The following is a 14,652-nucleotide window of genomic DNA, read 5'->3' on the forward strand; positions in this document are numbered from 1 at the left end:
AGGAGAATAGAACAAGGAATCGCTCAGATGTAAAAACACTGTGGGAAATTGTTTGATGACGACATATGCATTGAAGTCACAGCATTAACAATCGAGATAATTTGGAGCAGAAATCCAATGTCGTGAGTGACACGTGTGACGGGCTTTCCTGCTCCGCTCTGAACTGCTTCCCTTTAAGTGAACAACCATCTCTTTCAGCTTTTTTCATGATATCTGCAAGCGAACCACTCCGTCCACAAACTTTGTAAAGTTATTTGATCTTCATTCAGGTTTTTCCCTGAAAACAGTTTCTGTGATTGTTCTCTCTAAATCTGTCGAGAGGTCTTTCCAGTGTTTGTTCCACATTGTTTTCCAGAAGCTTGTGAAATTGGTTTGTGATTTTCAGCTTGTATCAATCTGACATGTTTAATAAAATGAGTGTGATGGATTTCGAGAAATATTTTTTTCTTTTGCTTTCAATTTAATGGTTTAAACTCAGAACACATCATCTGATCAACAATAAACCTGCATCTTCATCTGTTCTTAATCATTATGAAGTCGATATTGATTTGTTGTTTTCGGACCCACTGTTGTGATCCAAATTCGACACAATATCGACTTGTACTGGTGGATATGAAGGTCGATTTTGGTGAAGATCCGAATAACGTCGCTCCGGTTAACGTTGTTTCGCTTTAACTTGCTTGATCAATTTGGCAACAAAGCTTTACTATGTCTCAATATTCTACTTTGAATTCGCGACATTGCGACATCCGATTTTGAGTCGTACGCCAAGTGAACTACTTTGAGTTGCAATTTAAACAGTTTCTCTTTGCAGTTTCGCTCTTTCTTCCTCAATTCTCGCTCGGGCAACAGTGTACACATACAGTTTCACCTTCAGTGTCATCCATGGATGAAGAGGCAGATGAACATGGACGAACCCTTCATCCCCATAACTCCACCACCAAAAACACACTTTACCACGATCTCTGCGAGTATACATGTTATTTATACTTTATGTTAAAATAACGTTTAAATATAGAAACGTACCTTAACTTATATTGTGTTTTGTTGGAGAAATTATTCCCGAGTTAAGTCCAAATGAATGTACCTCGCCTTTCTGCACGGGTTCCAAGAGCAAAAAATGGATTTTCTTTCAGTCGTTTCACATTGAGTCACGATTTCCAGGAACACAACATCAACGTAAACCCGAGCCGAACTGCACTTCATTAATGACTCCAATTATTCCCACCTGGGTTATTTTTATTAATTTAGTTTGTAAAAGGAAAAATTTAATTAGGAATTAACCACAAAAACAACCACCAAAAACCATCCACCAGAAATAGACTTGCAGTACGTTCATAGAATGTAAAATATTTTGCTTTTTCATTGTTTTGAAACTTTATCTTTCAAAGGTTCAGGCAAAGAAACAAAATATGTTTCATTGAGCAAGGTTTGTGTGGTGACAATGAAGGTGTGAATTTTCTTCAACAGATGCACAATTGAGATACCTCGAAACAGATGAATGTGAATTAGGATAATCAGACCAGGAGATGATTTTTATTCCGAAATATTCGAACATTTGTGAATCGCACAAGGCTGCGGCGGATCTCTGCTGTTCGCATTCCATAGATAATTGGATTGGCGAGAGGCTGCAGTAAATAGAACATGGAATCGCTCAGATGTACAAACGACTGTGGGAAATTGCTCCGAGTCGACATACGCAAGGAGATCACAGCAAAAACATTCGAGAAAATAAAGAATGAAAGTACCAAACAGTGAGTGATACATGTGTGCAGGGCTTTCTTGCTCCCCACAGCACGTGATCCAGAACACAGACATTCATACAAGATGAGGGTGTACGTGACAATGACGACTATTATTAGAACGACATTTGTCAGAAAAGTATGTACAATCCCATATAAACTGTTAATGGTGAAATCTTCACATGAAAGTTTAGCCACAGCCATGTGAACACAACCCACCTTGTGAATCTCTGGATATTTGCAAATTGTTCGTCCAAACAATAACACAAGGAAAATACCAGCAAGTACAAACGACCAGCAAATGGTGGAAAAGATCACTTTGTGAGCTCTGCTGTTGGTGAGCAGGACATTGTACCGAAGAGGGTGAGAGACTGCCAGGTCGCGGTCTATGGCCATTATGCTCAGTATGTAAGATTGCATTGTCCCGAAAAATTCAACAAAGAAGAGTTGAATATAACAGGCATGTTTTGTAATCATGGTATTTTCATGTATGCTGTACATCAGTCGAGGCAACACTGTTGTACAAACAACAATATCCATTATCAACAAATGAGCGAGGAAGATGTAGACAGGTTTGTGAAGCTGTTTTTCACAGAGAATGATCATGATGAGAATGAGGTTAAGTGCGATCGTGATGACGTAGATGAGGAATACACCACCAAAAGCCCATGGCCTGATCCTTGCAGGCTCGTTGAAGATCGATGCGAGGATGAACACGTTGGGTGGCAATGATTGATTTCCTTCAAACATTTTGTCCTCCATCAATCCTGCACCCCGTGATAAAATGGCCGATTGCACCAACTAACACATAATGAAACATGTTTCAGTTTACAATTTACAAATATTTACAAAATATTTATATTTCTGGACTTTAAATTTCCTATTAAATATTTTTTTCTTCAACCATCGTTTTTCTGAACATCCAAATAATTTATTTTCATCACGATGATTATTAATGTCAATAACAAAATAAACTATTGACTTCAATAGATGACATTCTCCTTACCTCGAATGTTGTTCGATCATGCTGTTTATGAACGTTAATATATAGATTGTGGAAGAGAGTTTATAATTCACCACCAACATCAGATATCACCAGGGAGGGTTGTTGTGAAGACATGTATTCCCTTTGCTGATTTTCAAATTGTCAACCATCAGGGACATGAACAATGTCCCAAGGTGCAGTGAATGAAGGAAACTTTCAATATTTTTTAAAATTCGACAATTGTGAAAGATATTTGCTTTCATCTTTATTAAATTTTACAATTGGTTCACCTCTGTCTTTCTCCATAAATTTTTATGGTTCTTTATTCAAATGAAGTTCAAAGTCCGTCATATAAATACTGTTGTTTTCTTTAATTGTTACATCAATCTCATTGGAAAGTGTTTTGTAAATGTTGAACATCAACTCCCTTCTGATGAAACTCCCAAAATCCACAATCACTGCTCACCTCTCCTCATCACCTCTGCCAGCGAAGGTAAAGGAGATTATGTTTTCACCCCTTTCTGTTTGTTTGTCACTTGCAAAATCGAAGATTTTTCAAGTATATTGGTTGGTCGATTTTGTTATTCTTTATGTTTTTCTGTGTGTCTATCTGTTTGTCTGTCTGTCTGTCTGTCTGTCTGTCTGTCTTTGTGTGTCTATCTGTTTGTCTGTCTGTCTGTCTGTCTTTGTTTTTCTGTCTGTCTGTCTGTCTCTGTCTGTCTGTCTGTTTGTCTGTCTATCTGTTTGTTTGTCTGTCTGTTTGTCGCCCACAAGTCACAATTTTAAACCGATCTTCAAGAAACTTCACCACATGGTAGAGTTTTTCATAAGGAATAAGCTTGTTGTTTTTGAGGTCAAAAGGTCAACATAGACCATAGGTCAACAACTTTGGTGAGCTTTCTAAAATCCTCAATTTTCATCCGACTGACTTGAAATTTGAAGAGGATTTATATTTCAGGCCACTGAATTCAACCAACGAATTATTTTTAAGGTCAACATGGACCAAAAGGTCAACATACACCCAAGGTCAAAAACTTTGGTGAGATTTCTAATATCCTCAATTTTCATCCGATTCAATTGAAATTTGAAGATAATTTATATTTCAGGTCAGTGAATTCAACCAGCCAATTATTTTAGCAGTCCACATTCGCCAAAAGGTCAACATAGGCCGATTTTCTAAAATTGTCAATTTTCATCCGATTCACTTGAAATTTGAAGAGACGTTGCATATTTGGACATTGAATTCAACCAAAAATAATTTTTGAGGTCAAATTTGTTTTATGGATTTTGCAAGTATTGTGCTCTGCAGGACGACTTCTTCTGGTTTGTCCGTTTGTTTGTTTGTTTTGTTTGTTTGTTTGTTTGTGTGCAAGATATCTCAAAAATTGTGAACAGATCCAGATGAAATTTTGTGGACAAGTTGGGTGTGTGACAAGGACTGACTGATTAGATTTTGGTGAAGATCCGGATCCGGATCCAACTACTCGAATTTTTAAAGTGATTCTTCACGATTAAGAGATCCGGCCAAAAATTATATATAGCACGATATCCCAAAAACTGGTGGACGGATTCGAATGAAATTTAGTGGAGACATTGGGTGCGTGACAAGAAAGAACCGATTCAATTTTGGTGATGATCTGGATCTCGATACGACATTGATTTAATTTGTCAAGTGATTATTCACCATTGAAAGATCGGGCTAAACTAATATAGAGCATGATATCTCAAAAAGTTGTGGACGGATTCAGACGATACTTGGTGTACAGTTTGTGTGTGTGTCGCTCGGCCGAATTGATTCGATTTTGGTGAAGATCTGAATCCGGATCTGGATACGAAAATTATTTAATTTTCAAAGTGATTCTTCACCATTGAGGGATAGGGCCAAAAACAATATAGTCCTGCATAGGTTGATATTTGAAAATGAATTGGGCCAGATATGTTATAATGGATTAGGCATTATGTGGTGGAGGTGTGCACTCTTCCAAATGCCCTTCGAGTTTGTTCATTTTTGTCCCCACCTGTGGAACCAACTTCTCCATTCTCTTCAGCCTCAATTTTCTCTCCAACTCTTCAAGACATCTGTTCACCACCATCTCAAATCACCGCCCATCCAAAATCATGATCTTTTCTAACGCCTTTAAGCCTCCACCCACAAGTCCTCCTCTTCCCATATTTATACTTTTCCTTCCTGAGAGATTGCGTCTGTATCCAACTTGTCCACTCCATGTGTCCTCCCCTACCTCTTCTTCCTCCACACACTCATTGCTTTGTGCAAGTCTCCCTTTATTTTGCCCTTTATCTCAACCATTAGTATCTTCCCCCTCTCTGCATGCTGTTCCCTTTGTCCTGTTGCTCATCCATGAGGGTTGACTGTATGCAAAAAAATTCACTAAATGGACGGAACAGAGATGTGTTTCCTTGATGAGCCATTATAAGCGTGAAAATAGTCTGTAGCTAACCTTTTCATCTGCTTGGTGACAGCATTTGATTTTGGTATATTTGCACTGTGAAATCTCCTTCTGGGGCTGCATGAATGACGATAACCTCAAGGCATTCATGGTGGTTGGATCATCTTTATTGTAACTCCCGAATACTAAAAATGGTAAGACCTCATGATAGTGATTGGTGTGGTGGCAGGAAATCTGTCAACGTGCAGATGGCACTTGTTTTCATGTCGTGCGGCAATGGCCATGATGGGGCTCAAATTGATGTACTCACCAATCACTGTCATGGGTGTATCATTAACCTGTATAAAAAAGCTGTAAGGTTTCAAAGTCACCAAGTGGATGGAACAGCGATGTGATGTCCTGACGAGCTTTATAAGGGTGAAACTAATTAGTCACTTTGCTTTTCATCTGCTTGGTGACAGCATTTGAGTTTGGCATCTTTGCAATGTGTGAGGCCCTTCTGCAGCTGCAGTCATTGCATCATCAGTATGATATTGTCACAGTATTCTTCGAGCCTGGAGAACAGCAGAATCTTCTTCAATGTAACTCCAAGCTGCAAAAAAGGGTGATGCCTCCTGATGGTGATTGTTGGGGTGGAAGACAATCTGTCCACGTGGGAGATGGCACTTCTTGTTTCCAGATCGTGCAGCAATAGCTGTGATGGGCCTTGACTTTGCACCCTCATCAATTACAGTTCAGAGTGTATCATTAAGCTGCATATAAAAGCAATGTATTGTTACATAGAAGGGGGTAGGGCGGGGGTGCATCGCTAGACCATGGTAATTTCACTGTGGCTCGAGCAATTCTATTAGGTTAGATTGCCATGTAACAGGGACTTTTCAGAGCAAGTCATTTTATTACTCATGATGCTAATTAGGCAGCATATGTAATTTATCATCAGGATAGTCAGGGTAATATTGTATGCATATACACTTCTTTGCAAGCAGGGCCAGGTGAGGACTTGCGATCAAAAAGGCACATGCATCACACGCTCCAAAAAGGCTGATCACAGTCTCTCAGGCTGATCATGGTCCCTCAATCTGATGTGTGTGAGCTATGGTGGAGTAATGTACTGGAGGGCCTGGAAGCAGGGAAAGACGATTGGTTTTATTGGGGCCACCCCGAGGGCGGGACAGCCTGGAGGACTCTGCCCAGAAGCACAGAGAGGAGCTGAGAGAAATGGCACACCAAAGCTCCTGGTGTGATCGTTGGCTCAAGGGTGAAGAAGTCCCTGAAGAGTAGGAGGAAGAAGCGCCTTGAGAGAGAGTCATGAGGGCTGGTGCTGGCCGCATGTCCCAATGGAGTGGAACATTTTGGGGACAAAGAAGATCGCTTTCTGCTTTCTCTATTTTGTCTCGTCTTTGGCTCGCGTTTTTTTTTATCACTGGCTTACTTTGTTGGCACACTTCCTTTCTGGCTCATTTCTTTGAAGGATGACTTCATCATCCACACAATTCATCATTTGCTCACTTCTTCGCTGGCCCTGTTTTGGCTTTGCTCAAGAATGGCAGCTCTCTGAAATGTGGAAACTGTTCTTGACCTCCACCATCACACTGCAATCCACGCATCGGCAAAGGAAAGTCCTCACCTGCATTATTATATTGTTGCACAAGTGTGATCTGTTGTGCCTTATGTTGGTGAGGTTTTATTTATTTCTCAACCCTGTACATAAGTTTACATATTCCATCCTCCCTCTTTGTGTCTTTTTGTCTTGCTTGGTTTGTTCTGAACTGCTTGTCCCATTCACCTCCCCCCCCCCCCCCGCCATATTCATTCTGAAATTTTGAAGTTTCCTAAAATTTGGTCAACCGAAAAGGTCTACATTGGCCAATAGGCCAATTTGAGCCAAATTTTCTAAAATCCTCAAATTTCATTCAATTGATTTGAAACTTGAACAGGATTTGCATATCAGGTCCTGGGTGTGCTCTGGCTTTCAAAAGGAATTCGCCACTGTGGCTAATCCAGGTTTAGAATGATTAGCCACAAGAGAAACAAAATTGCCACATATTTTATTCAAATGTTTTTTTTTAGCAATATGAAATAATAAGTTAATTTTAAGGTGGATGTGTGAGTTTGATGGGTGAGGTTGGTTGGATGAGTGAGTTGGATTGTTCAGATTGGTTGGATGAGTGAGTTTGACGTGTGAGATTGGTTGAATGAACGACCATCAGGGGAGGTGGTGATTGTGAGGGATGGTGGTGGTGTGTGTGTGTGTGTGTGTGTGTGTGTGTGTGTGTGTGTGTGTGTGTGTGTGTGTGTGTGTGTGTGTGTGTGTGTGTGTGTGTGTGTGTGTGTGTGGAGGGGGGTATGGTCGTTGTGCCTTTCGTAGGTGGGGGATTGGGGAAGTGGGGGATGGGGGTGGTTGTGGACCAGGATTGGACCAACCTCATGCCAGTCAAACTCACTCGTACAACCAATCTCACCCATCAACTTCACTCATCCAACCAACCAAATTCACACATCAAACTCAATCATCCAAACAAACTCGTCCCACTGCAGGTACTATTACTGATTGTGTCAAAACTCACTGGCAACCACTGACCCAACGAAGCATGTCGCGCCGAGTTGCACCGAATCATGCCAAATCATTCCGGAAAAAAAAAATTAGAATAAAATTTTGAGATGAGATTCATGGGAATCATGCGTAATTTCGGTCGATTTTTTTACTAGAAACTAGTTTAAAAACTACTAAGTTTAGTATATATGAGCTTGTACGAAATCACGTGTAATTCCCGGAATCAAAACGTACAAAATGGCGGCCGTCTCAACGAAGGTTGAATTCTGTGCAAAAATCACCCAAAATTCGTCTAAAACTGGTAAAAAAAAAAAAAAAAACACTAAAACATGGATAAGTCACAGTGGCTAATGGGTGGTGTAAAATTTTAGCCACAGGTAAGGGGGATTCGCCCTGTGGCGACGTGGCGAGCAGCAGCGCACACCCAGAGGTCATTGAAGTCAACCACCAATTATTGGTAAGGTCATCAGTCCATAAGGTCAACTCAAAATAGGTCCAATTTTATAATTCTTTCTAAAATTGTCAATCTTCATCCGATTGACTTGAAATTTGAAGACCATGTGCATATTAGGTCGCTGAATTCAAACACCGATTAATTTTGAGATCAACATTGGCCAAAAGGACAAATTGGACCAAATTTTCTAAAATCCTCAATTTTCATCTAATTGACTTGAAATTTGAAGACCATTCATTTGCATTTGTGGTCGTTGAACTCAACCATCAATTAATTTCGAGCTCAATGTCGATCAAAAAGTCAACATAGGCCAAGTTTATAAAATCCTCAATTTTCATCCAATTGACGTGAAATTTGAAGATAATTTATAGTTCAGGTCACTGAATTCAACTACCAATTCATTTTAAGGTCAAAAGTTCAAAACAGGCCTCATTTCTAAAATTGATTAATAAGGCCAAAAACTAAATATATCACTATATCTCAAAAAGTTGTGGATGAGTTGAACAGGTAGCAATAACAAACGGATTGGATTTTCGTTCGGATCCAGCCCATCAGTGGGATACAAAACGTAAACTGTTCCACCTGGCAGATGTATGTGCTTTACCGAGTGCTATTCTACTTTGTGCTGTTTTACCAAGTGTCACTCGACGAGTGGAATTTTTATGTCTTTGTTTCTTTGTTTGTTTGTGTGCAGGATATCGCAAAAAGTTGCAGACGGATTCGGATGAAACTTGGAGGTCAGGTTGGGTGTGTGACCATGTCTAATTGGTTCTATTTTGGTGAAGATCCGAATCCGGATGTGGATGCGATAATTATTTAATTTTAAAAGTGATTATTTACCATGGAGAGATAATGCCAAAAACTATATGTCGCATGATATTTCAAAAATATATTGGGCCCAATATGTTATCGGGGATCAGGCATTGCGTGGCAGAGTTATGCGCTCCACCGAGTGCCCTTCGAGTTATTTTAGTGATTATTTACCTTTGAGTGATGGGTCAAAAAGCGATATATAGCATGCCATCTCAAAAAGTTATGGACATCATCGGACGAAACGAAGTGGACATGTTGGGAATTTGACAAGGACAAATTCATTAGATTTTGAATGAGATCAGGATCCAGATACGAGAATGTTTTAATTTTTGAAGTGGTTCTTCACCGCGGATAGATGGGGCCAAAAACGATATTATCGTATGATATCTCAAAAAGTTGTGGAGGAGTTATGACAAAACGAGGTGGATGAGTATCTTCGGTGACATGAACAAGCTGATTCGATTTTGGTTGAGGTCTGGATGCAGATACAGCCTATCAGTGGGATACAAACCTAAACTGTTCAGCCGAGCGAAGGTATGCACTCCATCGAATGCCACTTTAATTGTTATACCCCCTGTTCTTCCTGGTTTCACTCTCAGTTGTTGTTTCTCGTATTTGCAAGTCCCAACACAAATAGTAAGCTATTTTGCAAAGTTATTGGTTCTTCCTCCAGGTTTTTCACTTCCAACTGTTTCTATTATTGTGTAGTACCAGATAATAATTCCTGCACAAAGTAGCCATCTGCGCTGGGAGCACGAGACGAAAAGCACAAGAATAAAATCTCCTGTAAAATAATACAAGATGTTTATTTTACAGGATTTATCTTTGATCAGAACAAAATGCTCTTTGGCTCTGATGAAGGGTGAAGGCGAGAATCTTCTTCTTCTTGCATATGGCAACTGAGCTGCCAGGGTAGCTATCATTTCTTGGAAGCACGACTGTGTCGCTGATACAGTGCCCCTCGACCAATACAGACTGGTACTCATTTTGCCGACCTCGGAAGGATGACAGGCTGAATCAACCCCCTGGTGTATTAATTCAGCGGCCAACGAGGCTTGAATTCAGGAGCCGAGAATCCCAAGCCACCACCCTAACCCCAAGCCAACGCCAGGCTTAAGGCGAGAATATAAGCATCTTGTGATATTTTATGGCAGATAACTAAGAATTATATTTTTCGTTTTCTCATTGTTCTGGCCCCTGAGTTCAAGTTCAAGCCCCATTGGCTGCTGAACAAATACACCAAGGGGTTGACTCACCTGTCATCCTTCCGAGGTCAGCAAAATGAGTACTAACGTGTACTGGTAGAGGGGCACTGCATCAGCGACACAGTCTTGTTTCCAAGAATTGATCCGGAAATGATCCGGAAGAAATGATCCAAGAAATTTCCACCCCGGCAGCTCAGCTGCCATACACAAGAAGAAGAAGATGTTTCTCTTTATCCATGTTCGCATTCTTTCTGGAGGTTTTTCTTCATTGTGTTCCAGATGAGTAGGGTAAGAATACTGCTTCTGGCTCACTTTTCCCCATGTAAATGAATGGGGGATTTTCAGCCATGAAATTTTTCTTTTTTTCCCCTAAAAAATAAATCCCCTTTTTATCCCAAAGTATATTTATTTGTCTCCCCTTTTAACCTCGGGGCTCTCTATTCAAATAACCCATACAACAAGATAAAGATTTGTTAAAGGTGATTCTAAAGAAATATCTGAAACGTCTAATCCCCGGGACACTATCAAATAACCGATGCATATTGTTTAGCTCACTCATTGAACCTATAAACATTTGTTAATTCTCAAATTCCTTCAGTAGTTTAATTTTCTTTGCACAATAATCCCCATCTAAAATATTGAAAAACAAAACATTTGAATCTTTATATTTTTAAGATACCCCTTTTGTGCCATTACGAAATGATAAACTTCTCTTAATGATCTCATCTGACCACCTCCTGAGCCACAGGTTATTTTTGTTAAGCCCCGCCCACTTTTCATAAGCCCCGCCCACTCTCAAATGGAATTTTTTAAAGCCCTGCCCACTTTTCTTTAAGCCCCGCCCACTTTTCACGAGGTATTCCATAAGCCACGCCCACTTCCCTCTAGGCCCCGCCCACTTTTCTGTGGATTTTTATAAGCCCCGCCCACTTTTGTTAGGCCCCGCCCACTTCTCATGAGGTTTTATCTAAGCCACGCCCACTTTTTTAAGCCCCGCCTACTTTTGCTAAGCCCCACCTACTCTTACATCATTTCCAGTTTATCTCTGACTCACAAAGAAATCACAAGAAAATTCCAGCATGTTATGGTTTTGAAAAATTTCCCAACGAAGGCTTGCCTGGGCTTGCCAAGGAAATTTCCAAAGGAAACCACACCCACCAGTCTTTCCCTATAAAAGCCTCAAGCCCAGGCTCCATTTTAAACATTTTTTTGCTGGCAATGGTGTGCTGTGTGCTTGCCTGGAACTCTCAGACTTGTATGGAACTAAACCTTCAAGTTGATGAACTGGATTCAAACCTCTTATCTGTTGAGGTAAGATTTTTATTTTCCTATTTTCAAACTTTGATTGAAGCATACTCATTTAATAATTAAATAACTTAATTAATACATTATTATTTTCTCTCACAGGAAATTGTGTCTGAAATACGAAATGAAAATACTGCTTTTGCTACAATTTGGGGCGAAATTGTTGGCTTGGTTGAAGACCTTATGAGCGACCAAGACCCACAGAACGAGCAAGACCTTGAGGGGGATGACTTTGGGGTTCCTTGGAACTCTCTGACTTGTATGGAACTAAACCTTCAAGTTGATGAACTGGATTCAAACCTCTTATCTGTTGAGGTAAGATTTTTATTTTCCTATTTTTAGTTCCTTTTACACATCGACTCGTTTAATAATTAAATAACTTAATTAATACATTATTATTTTCTCTCACAGGAAATTGTATCTGAAATACAAAATGAAAATACTGCTTTTGCTACAACTTGGGGGAAAATTGTTGGCTTGGTTGAAGACCTTATGAGCGACCAAGACCTACAGAACGAGTTCGTCCTTGATGACCCAACCAAAGAGTTATACCTTGGAGACCAGCAAAATCCTGAAAAAGAGTTTTACAGCAATAGTACTCATTGTGAGTTATCAAGACAATACCCACTGAACAAGTTATACCTTGATGAGCCAGAATACAAGTTTTACCTTGGAGACTCACAAATTTTGAAAAAATCAGTAAATGAGTTCTGCCTTGATGGTTTAAATAACTACCTTGGAGACTCAGGAAAAGGGTTCTGCCAAGATGGTTCTAAATATGGGGCCTACCTTGGAGACTCACAAATTTTGAAAAAATCAGGAAATGAGTTATCCTTAAGAGACTTTGTAAGTTGGTTTTACTTTGAATACTTGAAATGTGGGTTCTGGATTGATAACTCACAATGTGATACATATCTTGGAAACTCAACGGGAATGTGGTTATACCTTGAAGACTTGGAAAGTTGGGTTTATGTTGGACACTTGAAACTTTTTTGGAGACTTTTATTTATTTATTTATTTATTTATTATTATTATTATTTTATTTATTTATATTTTGGAGACTTTTGGAGTTGCTATCACTCTTTGGGATCTAAACCTATCGATGTAGTTCTTTGTCAGATGGTGCTTGATGGGAGCAAGATCAAGAAAGTTCTGGGAAGAAAGTGCAGGCTTACTCCCCCTTTCTACATCATCAAACCTGAAAGGACAGAATTGGAAGAAGAGAAAAAACAAAAAATATACATTGTTCGTTCTGGGAAGAAAGTGCAGGCTTACTCCCCCTTTCTATGTCATCAAACCTGAAAGCCTTAAAAGACAGAATTGGAAGAAGAGAAAAAAAAACGTAAAAAATATATATATATAGGTGGAAATCTCATTTTGAAAAAGACATTGTGTTGGGCGAGGATTGAGTTGGGGTTGAGATTTTGAATGTGTGGGTTGGGGTTGAGATTTTGAATGTGAGGGTTGGGACACACACACACACACACACACACACACACACACACACACACACACACACACACACACACACACACACACATCAACAAACAAAGTTAAGCCTTGACTATTCAGTTGAGGATTCTGTGTTTGGGGTTCACAGATCTAAGAACGTCCCCCCTTGACACACATTATATACTGTAATACACCTCGGACTTGGCCCTCTAGTGTCCACAAAGGTGTATAGTAGGAGGGAGTGAAGGGACAACCCATTGCTCCCATGGGTATTATCTGCTTAGTTTTGTCTATTGTAATTCCTGTGAATAAAATGAACCTAAAATCTCTTCCCCTTCCAAATCATATATCTTATAAGTCCAAGGAACCGTATCTATTACATCAACAATTTTAAAAAGTTCTTTCGTCCATCGTTTAGTATAACCCTTTTCAAAATGAGATTCCCACCTATATATTCTTACGATATCACCAACTTTGAACCTAGGTTTTCTGACATTAATCTCTTTTTCATATTTTAATTTTGTAAATGTTTCTGATGGTTTCATATTTGTTGACGTGTGAACCGTGTCATTATACTTATCCACAATATCCTGAATAAAAGATGACCATTGTTGTGAACCGAGTTGTGTGAATTTTTTATATAGTCTCTCTTTTAAGGTACGATTAAAACGTTCAACAACAACTGCCTTCCCTTCATTAAAGGTACTGTATAATGTAATACTGTTATTTTTTAGAAAATTCATAAATGTCTTGTTATAAAACTCTCTACCCTCATCAGTCCACAATTTTTTAGGTTTTCTCTTACTTTTATTAAATATCTGTTGAAAGGCTAACAGAAGAATATTACCTGTTTTGTTTTTTAATGGTACAACCCACGCATATCTACTCCTCAAATCAATAACGGTTAAAGCATACTTGTACCCCTTATCATTATTGAGTTCAATCAAATCAGCAGACCAGATATAATCTACTTCCTTGGAATAAACTTTCCTTCTCTGAAACTTTGTGAATATTGGTTTATGTAATTCATCAGCAAATTGCTCTTCAGTCTTAATGACATCATTAGAGCCTATAAGTTTTTTGAATTTCCAAGTCCAAGTTTCAATTTAGCACTGATCATCTTCTTCACGATGAACCGATCAACTTTTTCTCTCAAGGTTGGATTTTGTATGAGACAAATTATACAACATTTCTCTATAGGCTTCATGCTTTTCTTCCAACGTTGTGGTATTCCCATAATCAATATCGTGTCTCATGCACACTTCAACAACTCTATTGATGGGCTCATTCCAGGATTTAGGATTGTCTGCCTCATCTAATCTTTTATCCAAGTTTGTGCCTGGACCACAGAAAGAATTCCCTGGTAGATGTAATTCCCCTGGTATTCCAGTAGTTGTAAATTTACTTCCTGATAAAAAAAAAACTTTTGTATATCTCCTCCGAGTTTGTGTTTGGAGATAAATTGATTTTTTTTTGAACCACACACTGAACATATACCTTTTTGTATAACCCTGTTATTTTTACTTTTAATATATGAAATATTTGTAGTATTAGTTTTCTTTTTACATTTGAGACAATAACTAATTTATTTATGAGAAAAATTCCTGCAGAGTGCAAAAACCTTTTTAGTTTCCAACATGCACATTTGAATCTTAATTTTTAAAACATAAAGAATCCTTAGAAATGCCTTCACTCTCTCCTCCATTTATTTAAGAAAAAAAAAATGAAAAACTT

At 38.9% G+C, this 14,652-nt stretch overlaps 1 protein-coding gene across 1 annotated transcript; it reads right to left on the minus strand.

Annotated features, from left to right (window-relative positions):
- Nucleotides 1-1,517: 1,517 nt before the first annotated feature.
- On the minus strand, nucleotides 1,518-2,571 carry LOC147021901 (olfactory receptor 52Z1P-like). The gene has a single exon (XM_085890468.1). It carries the CDS (start codon nucleotides 2,502-2,504, stop codon nucleotides 1,518-1,520), a length of 987 nt encoding a protein of 328 aa, XP_085746594.1. The 5' UTR covers nucleotides 2,505-2,571.
- Between the last annotated feature and the right edge of the window lie 12,081 nt (nucleotides 2,572-14,652).

The sequence above is a fragment of the Eptatretus burgeri genome, chromosome 8 (assembly GCF_056783735.1).
Source record: "Eptatretus burgeri isolate ZD-2024b chromosome 8, Ebu_testis_v1, whole genome shotgun sequence".
Taxonomy (NCBI): Eukaryota; Metazoa; Chordata; class Myxini; order Myxiniformes; family Myxinidae; genus Eptatretus; species Eptatretus burgeri.